We start from the raw sequence: 26,351 nt of genomic DNA, 5'->3' as shown, positions 1-26,351 counted from the left end.
TGCTTGGATAAATTATCTGTTTATTCTATGCAAGAATCAGAAACCTGCTATAAAATCGGTATCATTAGGCCATTGTATAATGAGGTCCTGGTGTCACTTCTGCAATAGCAATAATATCTTACATTGGAGCAGCAGATTATCATTTACAAAGATGCATGTTCATAATGCTCTTGTTTTACAAATGACAAAGCTGAGATTCAGGGAAGTTAAGGGAATCTGTGGGGGTCCCCCAGCTGATGCAGCCCTCTGATTCCCTTCACACGTTCCCTTCTCCTCCATCCTCTCTGATCCAAAACCAAAAGCCCCAGCGCAGCCCCTGGATGTTATGCACTAAGTTCTGCATCCTGCGGATACCAAAATGACAGGCCTTCTGAATGGCCTCTTGGAATTAGAGCTGTGAGCTTGGCACAGTCTGCCCTTGGTACTGCCAGGAGAATAAATCCTCCTAGAAGTCACCTGAGAAGGGTCATGTGGAAACCCCTGAAGGCTGGGCCTTGAAAACAAGGAAAGCAACTGACATTACCAAGCACCTATGTTATGCCAGGCACGTTTGCAGCCAGTTTCTCACTGACTTTGCAAAACCAGTTGTTCTTAACCTTTTAGGAGCTGGTCATATACCCTCTGGGGAATCTGCTGAGAGCTATGGATTCTTTCCCCAAGTTAAAGTACAGATTATGCACACAAATGCAGGGTGGTGGGGGGCGTCAAGGTTAGGAACTCCTGGTATAAACTCAGATGTTTTTAAGATTCTTAGGCACCATGGACCTTCTCTTTTGGATCCCACTCTCCCAACCCTCGCCATATCAAACACTTTTGTATACATCCACAACCCAGAGTAAATATCAAATACACAGAGATGTGCATACACATATATGTATGTACACACATCAAGTTGAATCACAGCTGTCTCATTTGACATAATGCATGATATTTGTAGATCTTTAATAAAATGGTAATTTCAATTTTGTGCTTTCTTTTCCTATTTTGGAGCCAATACACTTTTTGGTAAATTTTATTGAAATTTATCACACGTACAGAAAAATACACAGATCTTAAGTGTATAGCACAATGGATTTTTGTGAAGTGAGTACCCCTGGGTTATGAGTATTCTGGCCAAGAAGCAGAACATCAGGAGTCCCCAGGTCCCATCCATTCACCACTTCTGCCAGGGGAGCCACGAACAGATAAGTTTGATGCAATTTGCTTTATGTGGGATCAAACAGTTTGTGCTCATCCTATATCTGGTTGCTTTTGGGGAACTGGTAAATTTTTTATTCAGGTTTCAGACATTTTTGGAGACTCCTGGAAGGCCCATAGGTTCTTGATGCTGATGAAATGAGGGGTTCTTGACCTTGCCTTCACATTAGAATCCCTGGGGAGGTTTTAAAATCCTGATGACAGGCTCTGTGTGCCCAAAACAATTAAAACAGAGTCTCAAGAGGTAGGACCAAGCTTTGGCTGTTGGTCATGCTTTGGGTGACACCCATTTCATTCAAGGTTGAAAATGCAGGTCTGGACAATCCTGTAAAGTGTCAGTACCCTGCCTTACAATCAAGGAAACGGATTCTAGGAGTCTCCACCGTCTGCCACGAAGCCACAGCACACACTCTGGAGTGACTTGGAGTGGTATTTGTTTTGTCTAATCCTTGGACAAATAGCAAGGCCAAACCCCAGTGAGGGTGCCTCCTGCCCAGACCCTTCTCACTTGGAGTCCTTTCAAAGATATGGACAGGGAGAGGAGTACCCAGACCAGTGGGTGCCCAGAAGTCAGCACAGCACTGGCCCCATGTTGGAAGAGTGGCCACTGGTGGACTCCACCCTCACCGTGCACCTCCAGAAACTACAGAAAACTTCTTGCAGGTGGCAGCAGCTGCTGGTTTGGGGGCTGTTAGTGAAGTTTCACAGCAGCCAAGTGGGTCTGCGGGCCACTGCTTTTGACTCCCAGGTGCAGCACATGATTCCGCCACTGGGCGGCACTGGAGCTTCTGCAAGCCCTCCCTGTCTTCACACACACCTGCCTTTGGCCAAGGGAGGAAGCTGGCCCAGTGAAGAGAGAAAGGTGCAGCAAAAACTGCTTGGGGCATGCCAGGTGGGATGTGCCCTTGGGAAGGGACAGCAGGGGACAGGGAAGGGGAGCACAATTTGGCTGAGGCAAGATCACAGTTCTTCTGTTTCATTGATCCTTTTAGGGCCTGTCCCTGGCCAGCAAGAGGGATGCAGGAAACACAAGGCTACAATCAGACCCAAGTCTCTGTCCCCATCACTGAGCCAGCTAAGAGAAGCCACATCCCCACAGGTCTGCAGAATTGGGTCTTTCCATTGACCTTTACCAGGATGTCCCTGTTGGTCCCAGAAATCCATGAGCACACCCCACCCACACTCCTGTAATGCCCTGTGCAAGGAGGGACTAGCCCCAACTTGGAGCCCAAAGCTCAGGTCCTTTCCTGGGAATCTACCAGATCCCAACCTGATGATGCCTGCAGAGGCCTCTGAAGCTAGATGTATTGATCCACTTCCCCACAGTTTGAAATCAGACTGTCTAGGTTCAAAGTCAAGCTCTGCCACTTCCTAGTTATGTGGCTCTGGGCAATTTAACTTCTATGACCTCAGTCTCCTCATCTGGGAATAGTAATAATCCACACCAAAGAGGGTTGTTGTGATGATTCAATGATGAACTATATAGAGTCCTAGCCTCGTACCTTAGCCCAGATGAGGCTGTTAAATAAATGTTAGATACTTTTGTTTGTTATCATTATCATTATTGCCAATATTTGAAAGCAGGAAGGTCAAAGAACTCTCTGCCAGATTAGCACTCAGAGTGGGTTTTCTACTTTGGAAATCCTCACCCATCTACAGCACTTCTTCCCTAAAACAGCTTGGCTGGGGTTCAAGTCTGACCTTGGTATAGAATAGACATCCTACCCCAAAAAGCACTAGAGAATGAACCTCCACACTGGTTAGAGAACAGCTCCCACAGCCCAGGCTTGAGCACAGGCAAAAGTCCAGCCGGCCCAAGCCTCAGGTAAATACCAAACTGTTCCTTATGGGCAGCGAGTAGAAGCCTGAAAATCACTTGGAGTTCACAGCACCATCTGGAGGGGACCCCCTAGGCCCACCCCAGAGACCAGAGCTGCTCTCCCCATCGTCTGATGAGGCCCTCTCTGGCCTACAGACCTGTGTGACCCCAGCCTCCTGAAGCTTCAAGCAGCTTCCTACCTGGTTACTACCCACTGGGTCAGGAAACTTCCATTCTAAGATCATCAACCAGCTTTGTGACGAGGCAAGTCTTTCAGCCTCTCATTACACTTCTAGGAAAAGACGCAGGTAACCTTAAAATCCTCTCCAGTTCCTAGCATATGGTTTTAACAAAGTACCTGGCACACAGTAGGTACTCAATTAGTGTTTTGTTTTATAAACTCCAAGACATAGCTGCTGGGCTCCAACACCTACCTACTTTCCATTCTTTAGTACTGAGTAACTCATGGGATCCAACTCCTAACAGGGCCCAACCCAGGGTAAGAACTCAAAAATTGGTCAGTATCTTATTCACTAATTACTTTTGGCCTGGCTTTCAGTTTGAACCTGTTCTGGCAACCCAAGACTGCAGACTCACCCAAAGATCAGATTAGAAAGCCTGACAGGCCGACCACCCCACTAAACCCTAAACTCAAGAAGACAGGCCCATCCGAGCCCTGTGTCAGTTCTGCTACCTCAAGTACATGCTAGGCCAGCTGACTCAGACAGCCAAGCCCCTCCCCACATGATCCTAGAATATGGAACTGGCCCTCATCATCATGGGGCAGATAAGACAGCATGAGACTCAAACTGGGCAAGTCCCTTTATTGGAAAAAGAAATAAAACAAAAGGCTACTGTTTGGCCTGTGCCCCACCCACCCTCCCACCGGAGGTGCATGATCAGACTCAATGCTCAGCCAACAGTGGGCCAGGGCTGCATCGGCCATGGCCAGGAGTCAGGGGCTGCAACAGAGCCCACTGCACTACAGCTCTCCAGGGAGCTCCTTGCATCAGGACTCCCTGTGACCCAGACTCCCTGAGCCCTCAAGGGCTGGGCCACCCTCTCCAGCTCTCTGGGTAGGTGTTTGCTCCCTCTGCTGCTCCCACCTCCAGATGAAAACCAGGCCCCTCTTTGGTTCCAGAAAGCTACCTGCAGTGGCTGGTGTTTCATGTCCACTTCTAGCACCTCCTGCCAGGTGAGGTAGGCAGCCCCTTTCTGTCCATCTTCTGGGTCCCAGACGCCAGGCTGACCCCTTCCTACTGGCTCCCCTGGACTTCAGGAGCCAGAGCACCAATAGCTGGACATTCCTGCTGTCTTTGCAGTGAGAATTTACCTTTGCCCCTGCTAGTTGCCACCTCCTTTGAATGTCCAAGAACGTTTCACCTGCATGGTTTTAAAGAGCCCTGGCACCTGGGTGGGCTGAATATGCAGCATCTGTGGCCCCACTGTCTCATCACAGGGGCTGGGAGAGGTACACTGAAGGCCACTGGAAGGTTGGCTCTGCTCTCCAGGACCCTAACTTCTCTTCTGCTAGAATGTGCACAGTAGAGTCTGAAGGTGGGGGAGAGGCCAGGAGAAAGATCCAGGCTGACAGCCCCCAACAAGGGGTGAGGACTGACATGGGAAAGAAGCCACACCATCTACCATTGTGTAACACAACATGGCAGGATGCAGAGCTGGGCAGTCAGCTGGGCAGTCAGCCTGGCAGCCGAGGGGGAACACAAGTGCACTCTCACACACAGACACATGCACTCATACAAGTGCTCACATGCTCACACTTAGTCACACTCATCTCTGCATACTCATGCACACAGGTACACTCACACACACACACCATGCCTACACATGTGTTCACGTGCACTCACATTCACACTTTATACATGTGTACTCAGGTACACATATGCACTCAAACACATTTATACACGGGCACACACACACACTCACATACACTCCTGTGTATGCACCCACTCACATGGTGCACTTACATTTATACACTGGTGCACACGTGCATGCTTACGCATGTGCATATTCACAAATGTGCATGCTTACACACACGTGCGCACACACACACAGGTCCTAAAATCTGAAAATTGGCTCTGGTTCAGGAAATTCTAACTTCCCTGGCCACATCTTTCCACAAAGTTTGTCCAGACCCCCATAGAACCTTCCAGAGCCCAGAGTGTATTCCCCTCAACCAGTGACAGGTGTCCTGAAAGTCTCAAAGCTGGATACTTTTTGGCAAGGCTCAGATGGGCTTCCAACTCTGGGTGGAAGACAGGGAAGCCACAGATCTGGACGAGGTCAGGAGCAGCTGAATAGATCCCCACCAAGATGCCCATCTCCCCAGATCTCCAATTTGGCAGAAGTGGCATCATAGACAGGCAGGGACCCTGAAGTGGCCTCAAATAAAAAGCTGACACTGAAAGACAGCACTGGGAGCAGGGGCAAAGGAAGAGAGTCCTGGTGGATGTTGGCTTTGGGGTGAAGGATCATGCAGGGTGGGAATTCTCTAAGCCTCCCTCGGGGGTGTTGGGAAAGAAGCCAAGGAAGAGAGGGATTGTCCAAACAGTGTTCTCCCCACCTCAGCTTTCCCCAGGTCAGGAAGTGGACAATCCTGCCAGCGGGGAAGGGGCTGGGAGCTTGAGCTGAGGGCTCACAGGAAACACAGGGACAGTCGCTCTCACTTCCAACCTGGTCAGCTTGGTAGACCCAGAGAAGACTTAGAAGCGGGTGCTCTGATAGCGCAGCCGCCGCAGGTCTGCGAGGCCCTCACTCCGGCCATACACCTCCCTGCAGGGACTCTCGGCCAGTCACCGGGCCCCCGCCCCGCCACCCCCAGCGCTGCTGCTGCCACCGCTGCCGCTGCTGCTGCCGCTGCTGGAGCTGCCACTGCTGCACCGGTCCTCATAGATGGAGATCTCGATCTGCGGTCCTGGGTTAAGGAGCGCTGAGAGCCGCCCGCGCTGAGCAGGGGCCGGTGTGAACCCAGCTAAGCACAGAGGCCATGAGCTCGCGCCGCTTCCTGGACAGCGGGGCTGGGCAGGCCTGGAGCTGCGGGTGTCCACGCACTCAGCTAAATGAGTCGCTGAGCGCTGAGCCGGGTCCACAGCCCCGATCACACCAGGCAGGGCCCCCGCCCTCATAGAGCAGTATCTATCGCAGGCCACCCCTGTGCCACCGAGGTGGTGTAACTGCGCCAGAAATATGAGGACTTCAGTGCGCTGCATTCAAATCCTGCCTCGCCCACTCACAAGCTAGGCCAGTCTCTCCTTAACGATCAATTATTGGTCTGTCGAATGGGAATAATAATAGAACCTTTGGGTTACTGTGAAGATTAACTATGTAGGTACCCACTAAGCACTCTACCTGCCACATGGGACAGACTCAGGGGAAAGAAGCATTGCTCACGAAGCTCTATATGTGTGGTTTCTGGACGTTTTGTTTTCTTTCCTCTTTTTCTTCTCCATTTGAAAGTAAAATTAACTATTCTGCTCTTGTTGTTGCTGGGGGCAGGAGGGAGGAATGTGGGCACACCTGTCCCCCTGCTGTTCTAAATAGAACCAGCAGAACTCTGGCCCACCCCTTGCCCAGTCTCCCACCTAGACCCAGTTCTTCTCACCTGTGAATAAGGAACAATGGGACCCATTATGGGAAATTAAATGAGGAATGTTTGCATATTCATGAGATGATTTACATATTTCTTGAAAGCTGAAACAGCCTTATGGTTAAGGGTGGGCCTGAGCTCAAATCCTGGGTCTGATTCTGACCTGCTGGGCGACCTTGAGCCAGTTATTTAACTTCAGCGTCCAGATAGATAAAGGAGAATAAGAACTGCCTACCTGAGGGTGTGGTGAAGAGAATTACATGAATTCATAGTTTCAAAGCCCTTACTGTGGCACCTGGTGTATATTAAGCACTGATTACATGGGCTCAGTAAGTGCAGACCCTGAAACTCACCCCAATAACTTATGGTGGATTGGGGCCAAAGACCAGTGCCGTGCAGATGCCAGCGAGACTCCTAGGGTAGCTCCCATTTTCTGGAAGCCTCCCCAGGGAACCCCCAGTTAGCAGCTCGGTGCCCTGGCACAGAAGAGCCAGCAAGGATACAACCCTCATCCCGCGCTCCACGGGGTCCGTGAGCAGGAGGCCTCGAGGCGCAAAGATCTTCTCATTCTGCTCCTGGATGTAGCGGGAGATCTTCTTGAGAACCTGCAAAAACAGGGGCCAGTGAGGGTGACCGTGCAGCGGTGAAGCCGGTGGGGTGGGAGACACAGGGAGGCTGGAGAGGCACCACCTTCTCATAGTGGGTCTCCATGCAGAGGAAGATGAAGTAGGCTGTGGCACAAGCCAGGCAGCCCTCGAGGTAGGAGCTTCCCCCAATCTTCTCTGCCTCTGCGTAGAAGCCATTGAGAGTCTTCACAGTCTCCTCAAAGAGCTGTCGCTCAATCTGGAGGGAGAAAAGGACAAATCCAAGCCAAGGTTAGCCTTCCTGGAGTGTGGACAGACACAGGTGGGGCTCAGATGACAGTGGTGGGGTCACAAATGGGGGAGAGATGACATATAGCCACACAGTAAGACAGAAAGGCTACAGGTGGAACAGAAGGAACCCTGGACTGGGAGGCAGGAGGCCACAACCAGTCCAGACCTGGTCATTGACTAGTTTTGCAACCTTGACTGACCACTTTCTTACGCCAGTCTTCAGTTTCCTCATCTATAAAATGGGAATAAGAATAGCTGTTTGCCTCCCTTAGGATTAAGGAGGATTAATATCCTGTGATATTGCAGATGCTTTCCGCAGAAGCTCAGCCAAGTGTTGTAGGGACTTCGTCACTTCCCATTTTGATGGTCATGTCAGAGTTCAGGACCAAATTTCTAGGGGTCCTCCATGTGTCTTCTGGGGCCCACCTGCATGAGACTGATCAGGTGAGACCTCCAGAGAGTCTCTCCAGGAGGGGACATTCCCTCCTAGCTAATAAGTCACCCTGCACAGCACAGCCAGGGTGTGTGGACAACTGAGAAGATGTCCTCTCCTGCACATCTGGAATAATGATAGCTAATCTTTATTAAGCACTTTATGTGTACTAAGCTTTTTTTTTTTTTTTTTTTTTTTTTGATACTGGGGATTGAACCCAGAGGTGCTTAATCACTGGGCCACATTATCAGCCCCCCTTTTGAATTTTTTTTTATTTTGAGAAAGTCTTACTAAGTTGCTTATGGCTTCACTAAGTTGCTGAGGCTGGCTTTGAATTTTCCTCAGCCTCCTAAGCCCTTGGGATTGTAGGCAAATTCAGCTGGGCATGTTTTATGTACTCTAAGTTACCCTTCCTAATAATTCTATCAGAAAAGTACTACTGCCATCCTCATTTTATAAATGAGGACTGCCTATGGTCCTGAGACTAAATGGACCTAGTGCTCCTTGGCCTTAGCCATCTCCATCTCTGGCCTTACCCTGGCCCTCCCTGCCCTACCCCTGCCATAATTTCCTGCCCTACCCTACTCAAATGAGTCATGCCACACCTTCCAGTCTTCCCACATCACTCCAAGTAAAATCCAAGAAGTCCTAACAGTGCCTGCCAGGGTCTCATAGCCTGACCCTGCCACACCATGGAGCCCACTCCTGCTATCCTCTGCACCCACCCCCTGCTTATTGAAAACATCTTGGGCCCTTTGTGCCTGTGCGCAGCTGTAGCACTCTCCCTGCACACCCCAGGGCTCGTCCCTTACTTCCCTCCAGCTTCTCCTGCACACTCCCCTCTCCCAGGACACCTTACCCCTGGGAACCTGGGAACCATCCCCTTCTTCTAATATTCATACCACCTGAGCTACTATGTGTTTACCTACTTCCTTTTCTATTTTCTGTATCATCTACTAAAAAATAGAGACCACAACTCCATTCCTCTATCCCCAGTGCCTAATACATGGCAGGAGCCTAATAAATACTTGGTGAAATACTTCAGACCTGCCTGGGTTGCTGAGTGGAAGGATCAGGATGTGCCCTCCTCCCTTCCTAATCCCAGGCCAATTCTAAGGCAGCCTTGGGCAGGAGCTGCATCACCCCCAAAACAGGAACAAAACTCCACAGTAATGCTTCACAAGCACCTGTGGTCCTTGAGGGCCCCCCTGTGCCTGGCCTGGAGGTAATGACTGAGACCAGAGCCTTTGGCTGCCTGCCTTTGGTGACACTCAGCAGACAGAGGTGGAACAACTGGCTCTCCCCTTTGTGCAAGGCAGGGAGGAGGGAAAAGAAGCCCCCCACTCTCCCTCTGGGTTCCCAGCCTTCCCTGCCACAGCTCTGATCACACAGCATCTAGTTTATCTACACCCACTGAAGATGCCATCGCGTGCGTAAGAAAATCAGAGTTGTGTGAAAAAGCAGAATGGCAAGGCCCCAGGCCCTTCTGTTGCTGTCTAACTTAGGTATGTCACTTCCTCTTTCCAACCCTTAGTTTCCTTGAGAAAATGGACTGATGTGATGCTTCCCAAGTTTTAATGCATATATACATAACCTAAGGATCTCATTAAAATGCAGATTCAGATGCAGGAGATCCAAGGTAGACTTTGAGATCTTGCACTGCTAATGAGCCCACAGACAAGGGCTTAGTAGTGCTCATTTCTGGCAGCATAATAAAATCATCTGAGCAGGTTGTAAGGCCTAAGGTGCACAAGTCTCACCCCCAAGAGATTTTGATTCAAATAATCTGGGAAGGAGGAGGATGGTTCAGAGCAGCAAAGACTGTCACTGCCCTACCCTACCCAAGTAGATACCCTGCAAGGTAGCTTTCCCCAAAGCTCCCAGGTGACCCTAATGTGTGAAGAAACACCACACCAGCAACCCTCAGAGCATGACCTTTGAACCACTTGATTCCAATTTACCTGGGAATTCCTCCTCAAAAAGAAAAATAGAGCCAGCATGGTGGTACACACCCAAATCCCAGCTGCTTGGGAGGCTGAGGCAGGAGGATTGCAAGTTTAAAGTTAGCCTCAGCAATTTGGTGAGGCCCTAAGCAACTTATCGAGACCCTATGTCAAAATAAAAACAGCTGCTAATGTGGCTTAGTGGTTAAGTGCCCCTGGGTTCAATCCCTGGTACCAAAACAAAATTTTTTTTTAATTCAAACAATTATGAATAAAATAAAATTAAAATTTAGAACAATGCTGATGCCTGGGCCCCTCTCCCAAAGAATCTGATTTAATTGATTTGGGGTATAGCCAGGACATCAGGATTTTTTTTTAACTCTGCAAGAAATTCCAATGTTCAGCCAAGGTAAAGAAGGCTGTCGAGGGCTGGGGTTGTGGCTCAGTGGTAGAATGCTCACCTGGCACGTGTGAGGCCCTGGGTTTGATTCTCAGCACCATATAAAAATAAAATAAAAGTATTACATCCACCTATAAGCAAAAAAAAATATTTAATAAAAAAAGAATGGCTGTCGATAAATGATTCCATAACCACCATCCAACTGAATCAGCATCTCTGGGTGACACATAATATCACCCTGTAGGACTTGGGAATTCACATTTGTTTAACAAGTTCTCTAGATGCTTCTCATGCAACTGAAATTTGAGAGCTGCTAGACTGGAAAATCTCTGAGGGGTGTTTTTTTTTTTTTTTCTATGAAGAGACAGCAAGACAATGTTCACAGCTTTTTTTTATTCCTCCATTTGAAGAGGTTGAACAAGTTATGTATCTTATATTATGTGTCACATGATCCTGGAAAAAATATGCATTCCAGTAAGATCCTCGGTTTCATCACAGCCCTGGGTCTCCAGTTTAGAAAAGGGCATCCTTACCCGGCTGTCCAGCTCCGGGGGGAATTTGGTCTGGAACTGACAAATGGTCCCATCGCTATAGTCTCTCTGGATAAAGACCTTGGTGGCCAGCGAGGCACTGCGCCGGAGCTCCTGCAGATTGTGGACCTGAGGAGATAGATGGGAAGCACATGCTGAGGGTGATCATCCTTCCCAGTTTATCCCAAGCAGTTCCCCAGAGTGTAAATCTTTCTATGCTAGAACCAAGAAAGTTCCTGGCAAACAGTGGGGAGCCAGCCACACGCAAGTGCTCCAGGAGGGCCCTGGGGAAGCAGCATTATGGAGTCATTCAAGGAGCCTCGGGACTTATCCCAGAAATACCTAAAAATAAAAAGGCTAAGGTGAGCCAAAATGACAGGTTCTGGAATTATCAACAGCACATGAAACAAGATGAACAAGACACTCTGGTAGCCACCCCTGTGTTTGGGGAGCCCAGCTCAGAACATAACTGTAGCTTCAGGCCCTGAGAGAGGAACTTGTGACTGGGTTGGGAGATGAGGACCCTTCTGTGCTTCTGGACTCAGGGAGACTGAAGTTCCAACCAAGTTATGTCTGAGGAGAGCGAGCATCACAAATGGTTTTCATGTTCAGCACTTCTCACCACAAGAAAGAAAGGCCCAAGAATGTCTACATTTCCCCAGAGAAAACTGTGGACCCAGTGGATTGAGGCCAAAAGTTGAAGCAATAGCCTTCCCTGGTGGGAAGGAGCAGGGTGACTTCTGCCTCTTGTCCTCGTCTGCAGACTTGACATTGACACAGAGCCTAGCACTTGAGGGGAGTGGACTTGATTCCAGGTAAGAACAAGGTCTCTTCTTCCACCTCCAGCCTCACACTGGAGACCGACATCCCACTGGGTGAAATACGCCCAACGCTGAACCACATGGACACCAAGCCCTGAAGGCACAGTGAACAGACAGCCAGTTCATCCTGTGTAATTAAGCTGAATCCATTCAGTCACTCAACTCTCCTTTATTGAGTCCCTACAAGTGCCAGGCTCTGGGGTTGCTGTGCAGAAGACAGTCTGTGAGCTCCAGGGAGGACGACAAGTAAATATATAATGAATTAGACTGTGATCAATGGTACAGAGAAGTCACATTTATCCAGAAACACTTACCCAGAAAAGGCCTCCTAAAGCCTGTGTTGAGACCTAAAGGAAGGCCAGGGGTTGCCGGGGGGTGGGGAGAAAATTCAACTGGACAAATGGAGACACTTCTGCAGAATAACGAAGATAGCAGGCACAATCTACTCCAGTGGCTAGAGGCAGATCTCAATAAGACCAGAGTTGGTTTGCAGAGTAGAAGAGAGCAGAGGAGATGGAGTGTAGAGGAGACAGGGTTAGATCACAAAGCCATACAGGTTTCTGCTGACGGGGAGGATTTAGGATGGGAGATGCTGAAAAGTTTGGGGGAAAATAAAAAAAGAAAGGTTGTCTATAAGGTAGAAGTAGATAATTGTGGCATTAAGGTCCTGAAAAGATGAGAATTAGAGAACATAAGACTGTCCTAAATCCAGGTGAACCTTGCTCTGGGTAAGAGATGTGATCCCAAAGTATTGGGATTGGATTAATATTGGGATTGGATTAAGTAATACATAAGCATCCCTCAAGTCTTAATATACCTCGATCTTGTAATCCAGGTTTCTGTTAAGCAAGTATCCTTGACATCTATTAGGATCCTGTGATAACTTTGAAAATACAAATGTTTTGGTAATATAAGTAATTTAATCATTAATGTCCCTGCTTGGTCTAGTTCGGATTTCTACATAATGTTGCAATTTTTAGAGAAAAATAAAAGATCGTGGCCTTCCTTTGCCCTTCTAAAACCAATTTACAAGAGCATATCATGGATTCCAGTAGTTCTAGGAGGATTATTCTGGCAGTTTTTAGAAAAGTGGATAAGAGTGCTGTAAGGAGCCAGTCAGGGGATGATTCCCTTTGTAGTGGTGCAGGGGAAAACTCAAGTAGACCTAACCAGGCAAAGGGGTGGTGAGAATGGAAAGAACATTGCTTTGGCCATTGAATGGATGTGTATGCTACCAGGAGTCTCTAGTGACTGATCGACCAGCCATTTCTTCTTTCCCCTAGGCACAGCGCTAAATTAATTCCCAGGCTCCCATGCAGTTACGGGTGGCCATAGGCCTGAGTGGACGTGAATAGAAGTGATGAATGGTAAGTGTAGGCTTGACTCCTAAAGACCTGCCACTCTTCCCTGCTCTTCCCCCTTCACGGAAATCAGTGGATCTGTGTGTTGAAGATGGTGGAACCATAAGTTGGAACAAGCCTGGGTCTTTGGATCACTACCTGAAGGAGATCCACCTGATGATTAGGAGCCCCTGTCTGGGACTTACTGAGCAGGAAATAATCTTCTATTGAATAAAGCCATTAAGATGTTAGGGTGCTACTTTATATGATACAGTCCCATTTCCTCTTGGCTTTGATCCATGGATTCTCAAGTAGCTGGAGTGGGAGGTCAATACCCTTTCCAACCCCAACAATATCCAGAGACTTAGAATACGGTCATGGCTCTGGGTGACTTAAGATCTGTCTCTGGAAAGTGTGTGTGGTGGGGAGGGAGGAGCATTCCTTAGTAGTTGCTAAAGGATGGAATCAGACACACATTTTATGTGACATAATATTGGTGTCCCAGACCCACAGACAGCACATACTAAAGACTCATATTCAGTTAGTAAGAATGGTGCTTAAGGCAAGACAGGATCTCCTGGCTCTCTTCATTCATGGTGGCTCAGTTGTGAAGTGCCAAGAGGCCCTGGTGGAAGATGGTCCACTAAGGGAATAGCAGCCCTGACCCTAGACCACACAACCCTGGGCAAGTCTGCCCCTCCTTGGGTCTCCATTTCAAGCAGACATTGGAACTCCATAGTCACTAAGACCTCTCCCCCCCCTGACATTCTAGAGGCCTCATCAGGGATGGTGAACACAAGTGCTTTTAAAGGCAAAGCAGTAAGTGGACCAGGTGGGGCCTGTGGCTAATTAGAGAACTCACACCCTATCTCAGGGAGACTGCTAATGACTGTCATGTGAGACTTTGCACCCACACTCTGGTTTTCTAAAGGAAACCACACATCTTTACTTTCTTAGCATCAATATCCTGATATTTAAATATTTCTAACATATTTTTTAAATGTATAAGTACTAGCAGGCCAAGTAAGGCTCATTGGTGGACCAGACTGATTCCTAGAGCTGCCAAGTTAGAAACAAAGAATCTCATGGCAGGAACCTTGAACAAGACCTAGAACCAGGCCACAGGCCACTTGCCAGCTACCCAGCTTCCAGGAAGCAGGAGGGGATTTTCAATAGAGATCCATGATGCTTCCAAATCCTTCAAGAGGATCCCAAAACAGGTGCACACCTCTCTTTTGTGAGGCTGCAGCTTTTCTCCAGGGGTTTCATAACTGACCCAGAGACATGAACTGCCCTCCACAACCCTGTCCATCTCCCATGGCCTTTCCCAGTCTGCTGGCCGTTGAGTAAGCCTAAGACCTGGAGGCATTTCATGAGGAAGAAAATCAGTGATGAGACCCACAGGCAGGCACCACTTTCATCAAACTGCAACATGACAACAAAGGGAAGGCTACAGAAGAGTGGGGACCACAGGTCACAGCATTAGGAGCTGTGCACCAGAGGGAGGAGCCAGCACTAGAGGGCAAATGAGCTCAAGGCCTGGTGTGGCCAAGACAAACAGGAGGCCCCACCTGGCTCACATCACCATCCTCATTAAAAACCATTTCATTCCATAGGAAGCAGGTGAGGCTCAAGAATCAGGGGATTCAGCTGATGCGCCAGCACTGTTCACTCCAGGCAGGGGTGTGGCAGAGGAATACGGATCGTGAGTCATAGGCAGCCAGGTCAGGCCTGAGGAAGAAACATGGGCACAGGGCCACCCTTCTTCTCACTCCACACCAGGGCCCAAGCCTAACCCATTGTATGCTGGTTGTTAATTCCTGCCTCAGAGATCAAACCTTCAACTTCCCTGCGTGGATAACACTACTTGAGTGCATTTAAAAATCTCTGAGGGCCCAAACTCCACTGGTTGGAGGAGCCCCTCCCAACCAGGCGCTTCCCAGTTGTCCCTGGCCATCTGGACTGTTTCACAAGACAGACCCTGCTCCCAGTGACACACATTCACAGAGGTTTGTTGCTCAGGAAATGGACTCATTAGGGCTTTCCAAATGAGGTCAGTGTATGGCTCAAGAGGTTTCATCCCTCCTGTGTTCCTCACATGAACCCCTCTCCTAGCACCAACTTCTAAACAGAAATCGTGGAACAGAGAAGATCCAGTTTCCATTCAGAGACATCCTCTCTCACCCCCTTCTTTCAATATGCAGGCTGCTGGAACCGAGGGCTTCCTCTTCAGAAACCTAAGGGAATGGCCATGGGAAATTGGAGTGTTATTTTCCTTCTCCCAACAGGTTTTTCCTGGTAATTTCAACTCAGTCCTAATAGTAAAAGCAGCCTGGGGAGAATGACTCACCCCTGGTCCAGACGCTGCGCACGTCCTGTGCCTTGGCAGAGCCTAGGCTTCCTCCCTCAGCACTGCCTCCAGACTCCACCGAGGCCAAACCATGGAGTGGGAAGTGTTTGTCCTCAGCTCCCTGTCCCTTCTGGATATTCCTCTGTCCCTCCATCCTCAATCTTACCCAGTCAGGGACCAAGGCCAGTCAGGGACGTTGAGTCTCCAGGTTCCAGCCCTTCCAGGCCTCTGCAACCCTCCCCCCATCAAAACATCATATCCAGACCCTCCTTTTTATTGGGCACCACAACTGCTCCCACCCCGGAAGCAACAATGAAATCAATGGCCATTGAGGAAAAGAGTCAAGGCCTGTCCTGGCTCCACCAGTTTTTAGCCATATTTTCTTAAGTCTCTGCATTCCAGTTGCATCATCTGTAAAATGGGATAATGATGCTTCCTTTGACTCCTTCATGGGGATCAGGTAAGCTTCTGAGCCTTGGTTGTCTCGTCTGTTAATTGCAGATAATAACACCATCCTTACCCACTTCACAGGGTTGTTCTAAGGCTCAAAGGCGTTCATGGGTATGATAGTGCTTCGTACCCAGGAAAGTGCTATATTCGAAGAGGCGTTATGAGCAGAGCCTCTCCCAAGGGAGAGTCAGGCATGCCTAACAGCAGCCTCCTGGAAACCTGGTCTCAACTTAGCGATGTGAACCTGCTGGCTGGAATCTGTGGGCCACAGCAGTCCTGAGAGGGAGAGAGGCTAGGACAGATGGGCCTGTTTGAAGCTGTCAGATCACATCACACAGGCAGTCTGCTTCTCTGCCCACACTGCTGACCCAGCCATGCTCAGGTGGCTGAACTTTCCTCTGCTGCAGTCTGGCAGCCCTATCTGGAAGGAGACCAGCAATCTGGCCATCTCTCCTGTTGTTCTTCCTGCTCTTCTCAGTGTCTGGTAGATTCTGAGCACTGCATTCCTCCACTCTAGAAGCCAAGCTCCAAGATCTGCCCAGGGCTTACCCCCACACTGGGTCCTAGGTGCACAAGAGCCTCTGCTAGCTAACCCTGTGCCTGGTCAGAAAGCCGAACAATACCAAGCAACAGCACCTTGCTCTGTGGAGCAGACTTCAGTGGAATAACAACAATAGCACTTGGTATTGATGTCACGCTGCTAGCCAGAATGCCCAGAGGCACTGCACAGAATCATTCAAAGGCCTCTGCTCTCTTCCTGGCTGGGCTCCAGCAGGGCTGGAAATGGGGAGACACCACAAAAGAAGTCAACATCAGAACCAGGGAGACCCTGGTGTCCTAAGTCCACTCCAAAAATTCAAAAGAAGAAACTTTCAGCTCTGCTATTGACATGCTGTGTGAGTATCAAATGGGTCCTCCCCCTCTCCATATGTCAGCTTTATCACTTAGAAAGTGGGAACATAAAGAGCTCCTATCTGCCTCACCAAATAAAGGGGAAGAGGGGTAATCCTTAGGTGTAGACAGGGTAATTCCTGATCTCTTAAGCATTGCACCAAGATTCTTCCCTTTAGTAACAGGTCCCTTGTTTCAGCCTATAGGCACACCCTGAAGAAGGCAGCATCTCCCATCAAACAGGACAAAGGTGGACACCCTAGGACACACAACTCAAATGGGGTGGAAAAGCAAGAAAAGGTGGTTCACCAAAGTGGAGTTTGGTGCAGGAAGCTCACTTAAAACAATCATTTGGGTTTGGGGTCTGAGGATGTCTTTGTCCCCTCCCTCTTCTAAAGAAAATGCAGATGTAGGGGTAGTCTGTCTTCCCTTAGCCAAGCTTTGGGTTCAGGATCTGAAAGGCAGCACCGCATAGCAACAGCATCCGGCTGCCTTCCCTCCCCTTACGCACACACGCGTTTCCAACCCTCTAGGGAAGCGGGAACCTTAGTCTAGGGGAAGGGGAAACCCCAGCCAAGGGTCCTGGAGGAACCCTGAGACTAATGCCAACAAGTGGACACTTCAGGGCCCAGGGGTGCGTGGGAAGATTAACACGCCTGGGGTGAGATGAGCCCTAACTAGAGACCCAGTCTTCCACTCTGCCACTCCACCCCACCTCTTCCCTCCGGACTCTACCCAGGGAGCCACCGCTACCCCCACTTCACCCGCCTCCTGCCGGTCCGCCCCTAGCGGAGGTGGCGGAGTAGGGCACTGCCTGCGGGCCAGGTACTCGCCCCTACCTCGGTAGCCATGTTTCGGGGTCGCTGGAGGCTCCCAGGCTGCCGCGGAGCAGGTCGAACGGGGCTGTCCGCGGTGCTGACTCGAGGAGCGGGTGGGCTGCGGGTGGCAAGCGGGGGCCCGGGCTCTGTCCGTGGTGCTGATCAGGACGCCGCGGGCCCGGGCGCAGGTAGGCAGGTGGGCGGTGGTGTCCCTAGCGGGGGCGCTGTGCTGTCCGCGGTGCTGATGCGGTGCTGCGCCGGGGAGGCGAGGCCGCGGCGGAGGCTCCTCGCCGCTCGATCGCCTGCTGCCACGGCTCCTGCAGGCAATGGCCCGGTTTATCTTTGACAGCGGCGGCGGCGGGATGGGGGCGGCGTGGGGAGGAGGGGCTAGCGCCTCCGCGGGCCGGGAGGGGGAAGCCGCGGCCCCCAGACTCCGGCGCCCGCCGGAGAGGAGCCCCGCCCGCGGCCACCGGCTCAGCTCCCGCCCCGCCCAGAGGCCCCGCCCCTCCCGCCTGCCCTCCCCCCAGTAAGAGTGCCGCGAGCTCCGCGCTCGCTACCGCCGTCTCCAGGGACTTCCAGACCCAGAGGAGGGAGGCAGGAATGTTCTGGGGCACTGCACTCCAGCCTGCGAGGGCTGACCGACCCAACCTTTTTGCAGCCGGTCCCCCCCCCAACCCGCGTCCCACCCCTCCGCAAGGTGCGGTCTCCACCTTTCCAACCACCCCTAGCGCCCTGCTTCTAACCCCTCCCCCACCCTACTTTGGGCTTCCTCCTCCTCCTCCTCTTCTTCTTTTCTTCCTGTCTTCTTGCTCTCCCAATTCATCTGTGTGCTCCCCACATCACCAGAGTTTGCATGGATGTTCCCTCCTCTCCCCTGTCCTTCCCACCGCTTTGAACCCCATGAGCTAGAGGAAGATGCTGCAGACCGCAAAGAATCGTTTCCTTTCTTTAAAATGTGCCTGCACTTAGTCCTCAGCTATACCATGGGGTCCCTTCTCTATGGAGCGCCAGAATGGAAGCAGGTCTCTCCTTCTGGCCCTGGCTCCTCTGCAGTCCCAGAGTTTACACACAAAAACCACAGGCGGAAAGTGCCAAACTGGTATGCCCACTCTCTAAGGGTGACAGTCTAGTCCTGTGCAGCCTGCACATTTTCCACAACACACCTTCCAACTAAATGGTCTATTTGCTTAATAAACAAAAAGGAAACCCCAGCACAGATGCCCTCTCACACATCCATAACACCCCTGGTTTCTTGAGGGGGCTCAGTGTGTTCCTCTGCTTCCCACTGCTGCCTGGGTGTCAACAGCAGGAGCCCACACCAAGGGGGAGACAGCAGCCAGGTGACCTGGTTCTGGTCCAGACTTCTCTGGTTGTTCAACCTTGGGCTTACCTCTTGAGCTCATGATCCTCCTTCTCTAAAATATGTGTTGGACTGCCCCATTTCGAGTGCCCTTTCTTTTTTCTTTCAACCTTTTATTTTGAAATTTCCAAACACACAGAAAAGTTGAAAGAAAAACACAGAATATACTATCCCCTGCTTAAACAATAGGCAACATTTAGCCACATTTGATAGTTGTAGGATCATAGATATATATTTGACTAGATTATTAGAAAGTGACAGATATTGTGAGGTTTTATCCTAAATTACTTCTCCATGTGTGTCCTAATAATAAGAGCATTTTCCAGTCTAGTCATAATATCATCATCACATCTTTTAAAATTCCACATTCTCTCAGAATCTAGGGTCGTCCGGTACCCCTAAAACACATTAATGGAAATTTCCCCCAGAACTTTTCATTTTTTAATAGCTGACATTTATTGAGCACTCACTTGTGCCAAACCATATCTTAGATGCTTTTTATGTTTTACCTTATATAATTCTCAGATTTACTCCTTGAGTTACATGTTCTTGTTATCTTTTTAAAAAATCTATTTTTAGTTGTTAATAGACCTTTATTTTTTCTATTTATTTATTTATTTATTTATGGCACTGAGAATCGAACCCAGTGCCTTACACTTGCTAGGAAAGCACTCTACCACTGAGCGACAACTCCAGCCCTCTTGTTATCTTTTCATTACTGCCAGGCATGATGATACACACCTGTAATCTCAGCAGCTCAGGAGGCTGAGACAGGAGGATCGCAAGTTCAAAGCCAGCCTAGGAAAAGCAAGATGCTAAGCAACTCAGTGAGACCCTGTCTCTAAATAAAATACAAAATAGGACTGGGGATGTGGCTCAGTGGTCTAGTGCCCCTGAGTTTAATCCTTGGTACAAAAAAAAAAAAATAAGGAAACTGAGTAAATTGCACAAGGTCACATGACTTGTGAGAACTGGAGGCAGGATTCAAATAGGCAGTCAAGTTCCAGAGCTTGTGTAGTTGGCCCTCCTAACTGTACTGCCTCACTCCAGTATCTTGTAGATCATAAACTGACAGAGCAGGAACTCAGATGAGCACAATGAGTCCCAGAAGATAAGTGACATACCATAGAAGTTAAAGGCAGATGTTTCATTATACCTTATAGTTTGGTAAATGATTTGGCATCACAGAGCAAACCAAGACCATCTGTGAATCCCATGATGGTCTCAGGTAACAGATGATGAACACATTATCTGTTGACTTCCATGTACACCTAGAAGTTCCTCCCACTTGATTTTTACCACATTAATTTGACAACCATTTGAAAACTATTCTCTTCACCCAGTGACTAGAGGCCAGGATGAGGCCATTCAAGAAATCCACTCATTTAACATATATTTGTTGAATACCTACTGTGTACCAGGCTCTTCCAGGAAGCTGGGATACAATCCCAACTAAATATACAAAGACTGTTATTGAACTTCCATATAATAATGGGAGTGACAATCTAAACCATAGAAGCAAAAAAGTAAAAATATGTATTGAATGTGAACATTGCTAGGAAGAAAAGCAAGGCATGCTAAAGAGATGGTGATAGAGGGAGGTTACGTTAGAAGGAAGAGTTAGGGGAAACTCCTTTGAAAAAGTGAAATTTGGACAGAGGCCTGAAGGAAGAAAGAGAAATAGACATTTAGGTATATAGGAGTAAAGGGTCCTGGGAAGCAGTGTGTATGTTCAAAGCTCAAAACCAGTGTCTCGCCAGGCATAGCAGTGGGCACCTATAATCCCAGAAAGGAGGGTGAGACTGGAGGATTGAAAGTCCAAAGCCAGCCTCAGCAACTGTGAGGTGCTAAACAACTCACTGAGACCCTGTCTCTAAATAAAATACAAAACCTAGACTGGACTAGACAAGGGAAAGAGGGATGGGGATTGAAATCAAAGAGACAGTTCAGGTCTTATAGGGCCTTGTAAGTCCTGTTAAAGGATTCTAGATCCTATTCAGGAAATGAGATGGCCAACCTTTGAAGAATACAGGCATGGCATTATCTAATTGAAGTTTTTTTCTTCTTCTTCTTCTTTTTTTAAGGTTATTCTGGATGCTAGAATTGGAGAGGAGACAAGGCTAGAAGTTGTGAGATCAATTAGGAGGCAGTTGGATTAGTCTGGGCAAGATGTGGTGGTGGCTTAGAATAGGCAGAGTCATGGAGGTGGTAAGCAGTGACCAAGTTCTAGATACAATCTGAAGGTAGTCTGACAGGATCTGCAGACAGATTGGATGTGAGATATGAAAGTCAGTTGAGGTCTGAGCCAGTAGAAGAAAGGAGCTTCTGTTTACTGACAGGGGATACTAAGGGCAGAGTGGGCCTGAAGGGATGGGAAATGCAGTGTTGTGGTTGTATTTAGTTGACTCAGGGTTAAAGTTCAATGTGTATGTTACTACAAAGTAGTGGAGAAAGAAGGAGTTGGGGGTAAAACCTTAGCTGTCACTTGTGAGTGGTTTTTTAAACCATGAGAGCATCTAAGGAATAGAAAAGCTACAAAAGTTGTTCAATAACTGATCCTGGACCCTTTGTCCCTTATAAGCTAGGAGATAAAAGAAGACTAAAAATATCAGTGAAGTAGGAAACCCAAGAATACAGAACCCTAGAACCCAGCAAAGAAGCTGGGAAGAGCCTTGCTGGCTGCGTCTGGGCATTACCTCTGGCCTGAGACATGACTATTGGACTTGGCAGCAGGAAGGTCACTGGTGACCTTGAGGAGAGCTGTTTTAGTGATGTCATGAGATCCTGATTAGACTGACTTTGAGAATTAGAATGGAGGGGAGGAAGTAGGACTGACTTTGAGAATTAGAATGGAGGGGAGGAAGTAGGCTGAGCATGCAGACTTTCGAAAGGCATTTTCCTGTAAAGGGAGTCAAGAGCAGCATGATGGTCTGAAGAAGAAATGAGAGCAGGAGAGGTTCCTTCTAAGAAGGGAGACATTGGAGCGTATTCGTATGTTTGCAGGAATGGTCTAGTGCAGAGGGAAACTGATGATTCCAAGATGGTTCATTGCAGGAGCAAATCCTTAATAGGTCAACAGAGAATGAGATCCAGGCAAACGTAGAGGAGATGGGTCTAAAGAGGAGCTTGGCCAATTTTCCACCATGGATTGTGAAAGAGGCAGTTTGGTAAATGGCAACAGATATCAGCTGGTTAGGAGATTGTGAGTATAAACAAAAACCTGAGCTCTACTCCTTGGCTCCACTTCAACTAGCCAGAGACTATTCATGCATCCCGACCTTTCTGCACATGTACATTCAACTGGTATGATTAGGAAGCTTGACAAATGCCAAGCCTAGTGCTGGACTTTCCTGTGTAGCCCAAGAGTTCTTCCCACTGATATTACAGGACTAGGACTCTATAGAAGGCCTTGAGATTATCCATGCAAGGACAAATGATCCTCTTCAACTTCCAGCTCTACGACTGGAAGAGATTTCAACAGCCTCAGCATTTTTCCCTACGTTGCCTCCAGGGGGTTATCAATGCTGATGGACCTCAAGTCTTGGAGGCGTCAAAGGGGAAGCGAGGGAGAGTGGAGAGAGCTCCATATTATGCTGACTCAGACTGCGATGAGATACGATAGGATGGGATATTCCCACACTCCAGTCATCTGGTCTCTAACAGTTGAGGCTGAAAGGTCTTTGTGATTTAATCTGACTAATCATTATTATCCAGATGCCGTGGGACAACCAAGTCCTGTGCAGAAGCCCAGCTCTTTGATGTTTTTTTGTCATAAATTAATGAGTTCGCCCACAAAATAACATCAAAGAAGATCTACTAACGAATTCACTGTTATCAGCTTCCAATCTGTGGCTGCATTGGAAAGTCTCCAAAAAAGGACCACAGCCAGAAAAAGAAACCAACTGAAAGATTTGGAAATCCGGCTATCTGGACAGAGATGAGAGAAAAATGAACTCCTGCAGACAGCAGAGGAGCCAGGGAAAGAGCTAGCAAACCTCAGAGAAATGGAGAAAAAGCAGGAGAGAGAGGAAGACACTCAGCAGTTGGGTCTGGAAGGAAAACAAATTTATGAATATTTGAAGGGGAAATTGTGGTCTGGAAAAGTCTTAAATGGTGTCATCTCACAGCACATTGTGGAGACTACAAGGAAGTATGTGGTAGGAAATGCTGTCTCTGGAGCCAGATGACATGAGTTTCACCCTCTGGCTCTGTTATTTACTATGTGATTATAAGCGAGTCTTATCCACTCGGAGGCTCAGTTCTCTGATCAGTAAAAAACGGTGGCATTAATTCTCTCTCCCCAGGAAGGACCCCTCGAGTACAGGAGGCTATCTCCAGACATTACCTGACTCTTCCAAACAGGGTCTTTCAAGACGAAAATTGGAGAGGATTCATGGAGATGGTTTGCCGGAGATCTTCCCACGGTGACAATTCTTCCAGGTCCAGTGGCATTTCCTAAAGCACAGAAAAGGTATCAGCCAACGTGCTTCATTTCACTCAGTGAGCAGTTATTGAACACCCACTGTATGCCAGATGGAAGGTTGACCATGGGCTGTTCCCAACCCCCACAAGGACACCAGAATGGAATCTAGTGATGACCTGTACTAGTGTTTGGATATGGCCTGTCCCCACTGAAACTCAAGTTAAAATTTAATCCCCCATTATGAGAGATTGAGAAGTGGGACCAGGTGGTTAGGTGATTAGGACTCATGCAATTAATGGATTAATGGGTTAATGGGTCATCGTGAGAGCCGGTCTGCTCTTAAAGCCAGTTGGGCCAGGTCTCTCATGCATCCCTGTCCCTTGCCATATGATGTCCTACACCCCTTCAGGACTCTGCCAGAAAGAAGGCCATCACCAGATATAGCCTATTGAAACTGGACCAGGACCATGAGCCAAAATAAACTTTTTTTCTTTGTAACTTTTCTGGACTGTGGAATTGTGTCACTAGCAATAGAAGATGGTTGAAGACAACTAGGGTTCATGACAAGTGCTGAGGTGAAGACAGACTCCTCTGAGTTGGGGTCCAGCAAAGGTTTTTACAAAGCTCCATGGCACTTGAGCATGACCTTCAAGGATTAGTGTCAGACCCCCAGGCAGCTGATGAAGGAGTAGTGTGCAAAGCAAGAAGGCTTGACCAGTGCCTGAAAACCCAGAGCACCCGGAACTTCCAACTCAGGGACGCAGCTGCCAGGCAGAAACAGAAACCACTGCAAAGGCTCCAGGAACATGAATGGAGGGACCTGCTCTAAAAATCGTACCAGAGCAGGCAGACCATGACACATGTCTGCAAGTGGAGTCACTGAGAGGTGACTAAGCTAAAGGGGGGTTGCCTGCCTTTCTTAACTTCATTCATAGTCATCCCCTCCCCCAGGAAAAAGAGTGGGAGGCAAAGTTCTATAAGTAGAATTCACAGCTCCCCCAGGAGAGACTGCAGATACATCAGGGAACTATTGGCAAAATGTTTACCAGTCTTAAAACAGCCCCTGTGCTGGAGGCCAAGCAGAACGTTCAAGGGACCCCCATCCTAATAGAGGCTCCAGAGGCACAATGGAGTGGCAATCAGGAATGATTGACTGCGGAGTTTCGGCGTCTATATCAAGCCAACCAGCCAGCAAGCTCGCCAATCACCTCAAACCATAGCCAACTGGGGGAACACAGCAAGGCTTCTGACTAAACCAGGGAAATTATTTCAGGAAATAAATAGGCACGAGCATAAAGGGTAACAGGTGCTTAAAAGGCATCATCAATTACAAGTGCCAAGAGGGATCACAGAGTTCAAACCAATTTTAGCTGCAGAACCCTTTGTTCAAACAAAAATCTCAGATGAAAGAGGGACAGATAAAACAAATGAAAGAAAGTGGGTTTGGAGGAAATGGAGAGAAAATTTGCTGGCAATACCACCTCCTTACCCCCTGATTCTCCAAGAAGCCCCTGAGGAACCTCTCCCCTCCATGGACCCCCTCTGGCTTTGCAGGATGTTTCTTTTAATTCTCAAAGTAACACATGTCTACTATTTTAAAAACCCTGACAAACAGAACAGTTTATAAGAAAAGGCAAGAGGCCCCACCTACTCTCTTACACCTTCCCACCCTGTCATTTATCCCCCAGAAGAAATGACTTTTTTATTCTTGTATGGCTTCTGTTTTAAACTCTCCTGATAGTTATCTTTGTGTTGTTAAATGATGCGCTTGCACTTCTGCTTCTTGACTTGAGAAACCCCGCCCTGCTTTCTGCAGCGGCAGAACAGAACTTGGCTCACACGGCCACCCTCACCTCCCAATAGAGTTGCACCACTAGTTGCACGTAACTGTCATTGTTGTCAAAGTAACACATGCAACTAGTTTAAAATTTCAACCAGGGAACTCTGGATTGGGCAAAGGGGGTGGGGGTGATGAGGATGGGAAAGATGGTGGAAGGAGATGGATATCATTACCCTAGGTACATGTATGATTGCATGAATGATACATCTCTATACCATGTACAACCAGAGAATTGAAATGTTGTGCTCCATTTGTGTAGATGAATTGAAATGCATTCTGCTGTCATGTACTACTAAGTAGCACAAATTAAAGCCAGGACAAAAGGATTATAGGGACGGACAGAAGCTTCTTCCCGTCTCCTTCCCACTTAGGTGGGTTGGCTGATGGAAAAGATAACTCTATTTAGATCCCTTTCTTGTACTTTTTCTATAGCAGTGATCACCTTTTCTAGCAAACTCTACAATTTACTTATTATCTCTTCTGTTTGTCTTGCCTTGGGCAAAGATCTTTGTTATGTTCCTCATTGTTGCATCCCAAATGCCTAGAATAATATCTGCCTCATTTTTTGATTTTTGCTGAATTAATTCAAGCCAAACTCTCTGGAAAGGGGAAAGAAAGAAGTGGTTTCTTTGAGATACTGTTAGAACGAGTCATTTTGCAGCACACTTGCTAAAAGGGAAGGAGTATAAATGAAAATTTCATTTTGTAGATGATACAAAATTCTTCAGGACAAAGGGAGAGGAGACCTAACAAAGAGCTCCTTTCAGATTTCCCTTGTTGGCTTTGCATGACTGGACAAGTCGGTTCAGTCATCTTGGAAAGAAAGTAAATATTTTCTTAGGTTGGTCGAGGCTGGCAAAGAGGTAAATGTGAGGTTGGCCTTTGCCAACCCCACCCTCCCAAGGACAGGTCCTGCTGTGAAAAGGGGACACAGAGGGACTTCCTCCAGAAGTAACTGGGCCACCATGGGTGCCAGAGTCAGAGGCCTTAACCACAGTTATGATTATATTCGGGGTGCTGCTTTTGGCACTGACCATCCTCTCCCCAGCTGCCCACCCCAGGACCAGGACTCCCACCCTGCAGGTACATCTGGAAGCCCATCAGTCCTGGGAAGCCTTTCTTGAACCATGCTACCCACAGAGCTTTCTAGACACCAGTCGCATGGCTCTGATCTTACCGTGCTCTGCCTGGCAAGCTCCATAGAGCTTTTGGAATTCTTGACCATTGGCCAGGTCACAGGGCTGGTTCCAGAGGTTA

At 48.4% G+C, this 26,351-nt stretch overlaps 2 protein-coding genes across 4 annotated transcripts in view; one reads left to right on the top strand and one right to left on the bottom strand.

Moving 5' to 3' along the window:
- The window catches only part of Crtac1 (cartilage acidic protein 1), a 157,503-nt gene extending 144,544 nt beyond the window's left edge, over positions 1–12,959 (top strand). Inside the window, exon 15 of the mRNA XM_026394754.2 lies at positions 12,906–12,959. Within this exon, the coding sequence (XP_026250539.1) occupies positions 12,906–12,922 (17 nt within the window). The 3' untranslated portion in view covers positions 12,923–12,959. The remainder of the gene's footprint in view (positions 1–12,905) is intronic.
- The window catches only part of Golga7b (golgin A7 family member B), a 38,589-nt gene continuing 17,982 nt past the window's right edge, over positions 5,745–26,351 (bottom strand). For all 3 annotated transcript variants that reach the window (XM_026394757.2, XM_026394755.2, XM_026394756.2), the window contains 6 exons: positions 23,177–23,286; positions 17,493–17,788; positions 10,805–10,930; positions 7,311–7,463; positions 7,124–7,225; positions 5,745–5,940 (listed from right to left, as the gene is read on the bottom strand). In XM_026394757.2, coding sequence (XP_026250542.1) covers positions 5,827–5,940; positions 7,124–7,225; positions 7,311–7,463; positions 10,805–10,930; positions 17,493–17,504 — 507 coding nt within the window. In that variant the 5' untranslated portion in view covers positions 17,505–17,788; positions 23,177–23,286 and the 3' untranslated portion in view covers positions 5,745–5,826. The remainder of the gene's footprint in view (positions 5,941–7,123; positions 7,226–7,310; positions 7,464–10,804; positions 10,931–17,492; positions 17,789–23,176; positions 23,287–26,351) is intronic.

The sequence above is a fragment of the Urocitellus parryii genome, chromosome 5 (assembly GCF_045843805.1).
Source record: "Urocitellus parryii isolate mUroPar1 chromosome 5, mUroPar1.hap1, whole genome shotgun sequence".
Lineage (NCBI taxonomy): Eukaryota > Metazoa > Chordata > Mammalia > Rodentia > Sciuridae > Urocitellus > Urocitellus parryii.
This window is presented reverse-complemented; position numbering and strand designations above follow the sequence as displayed.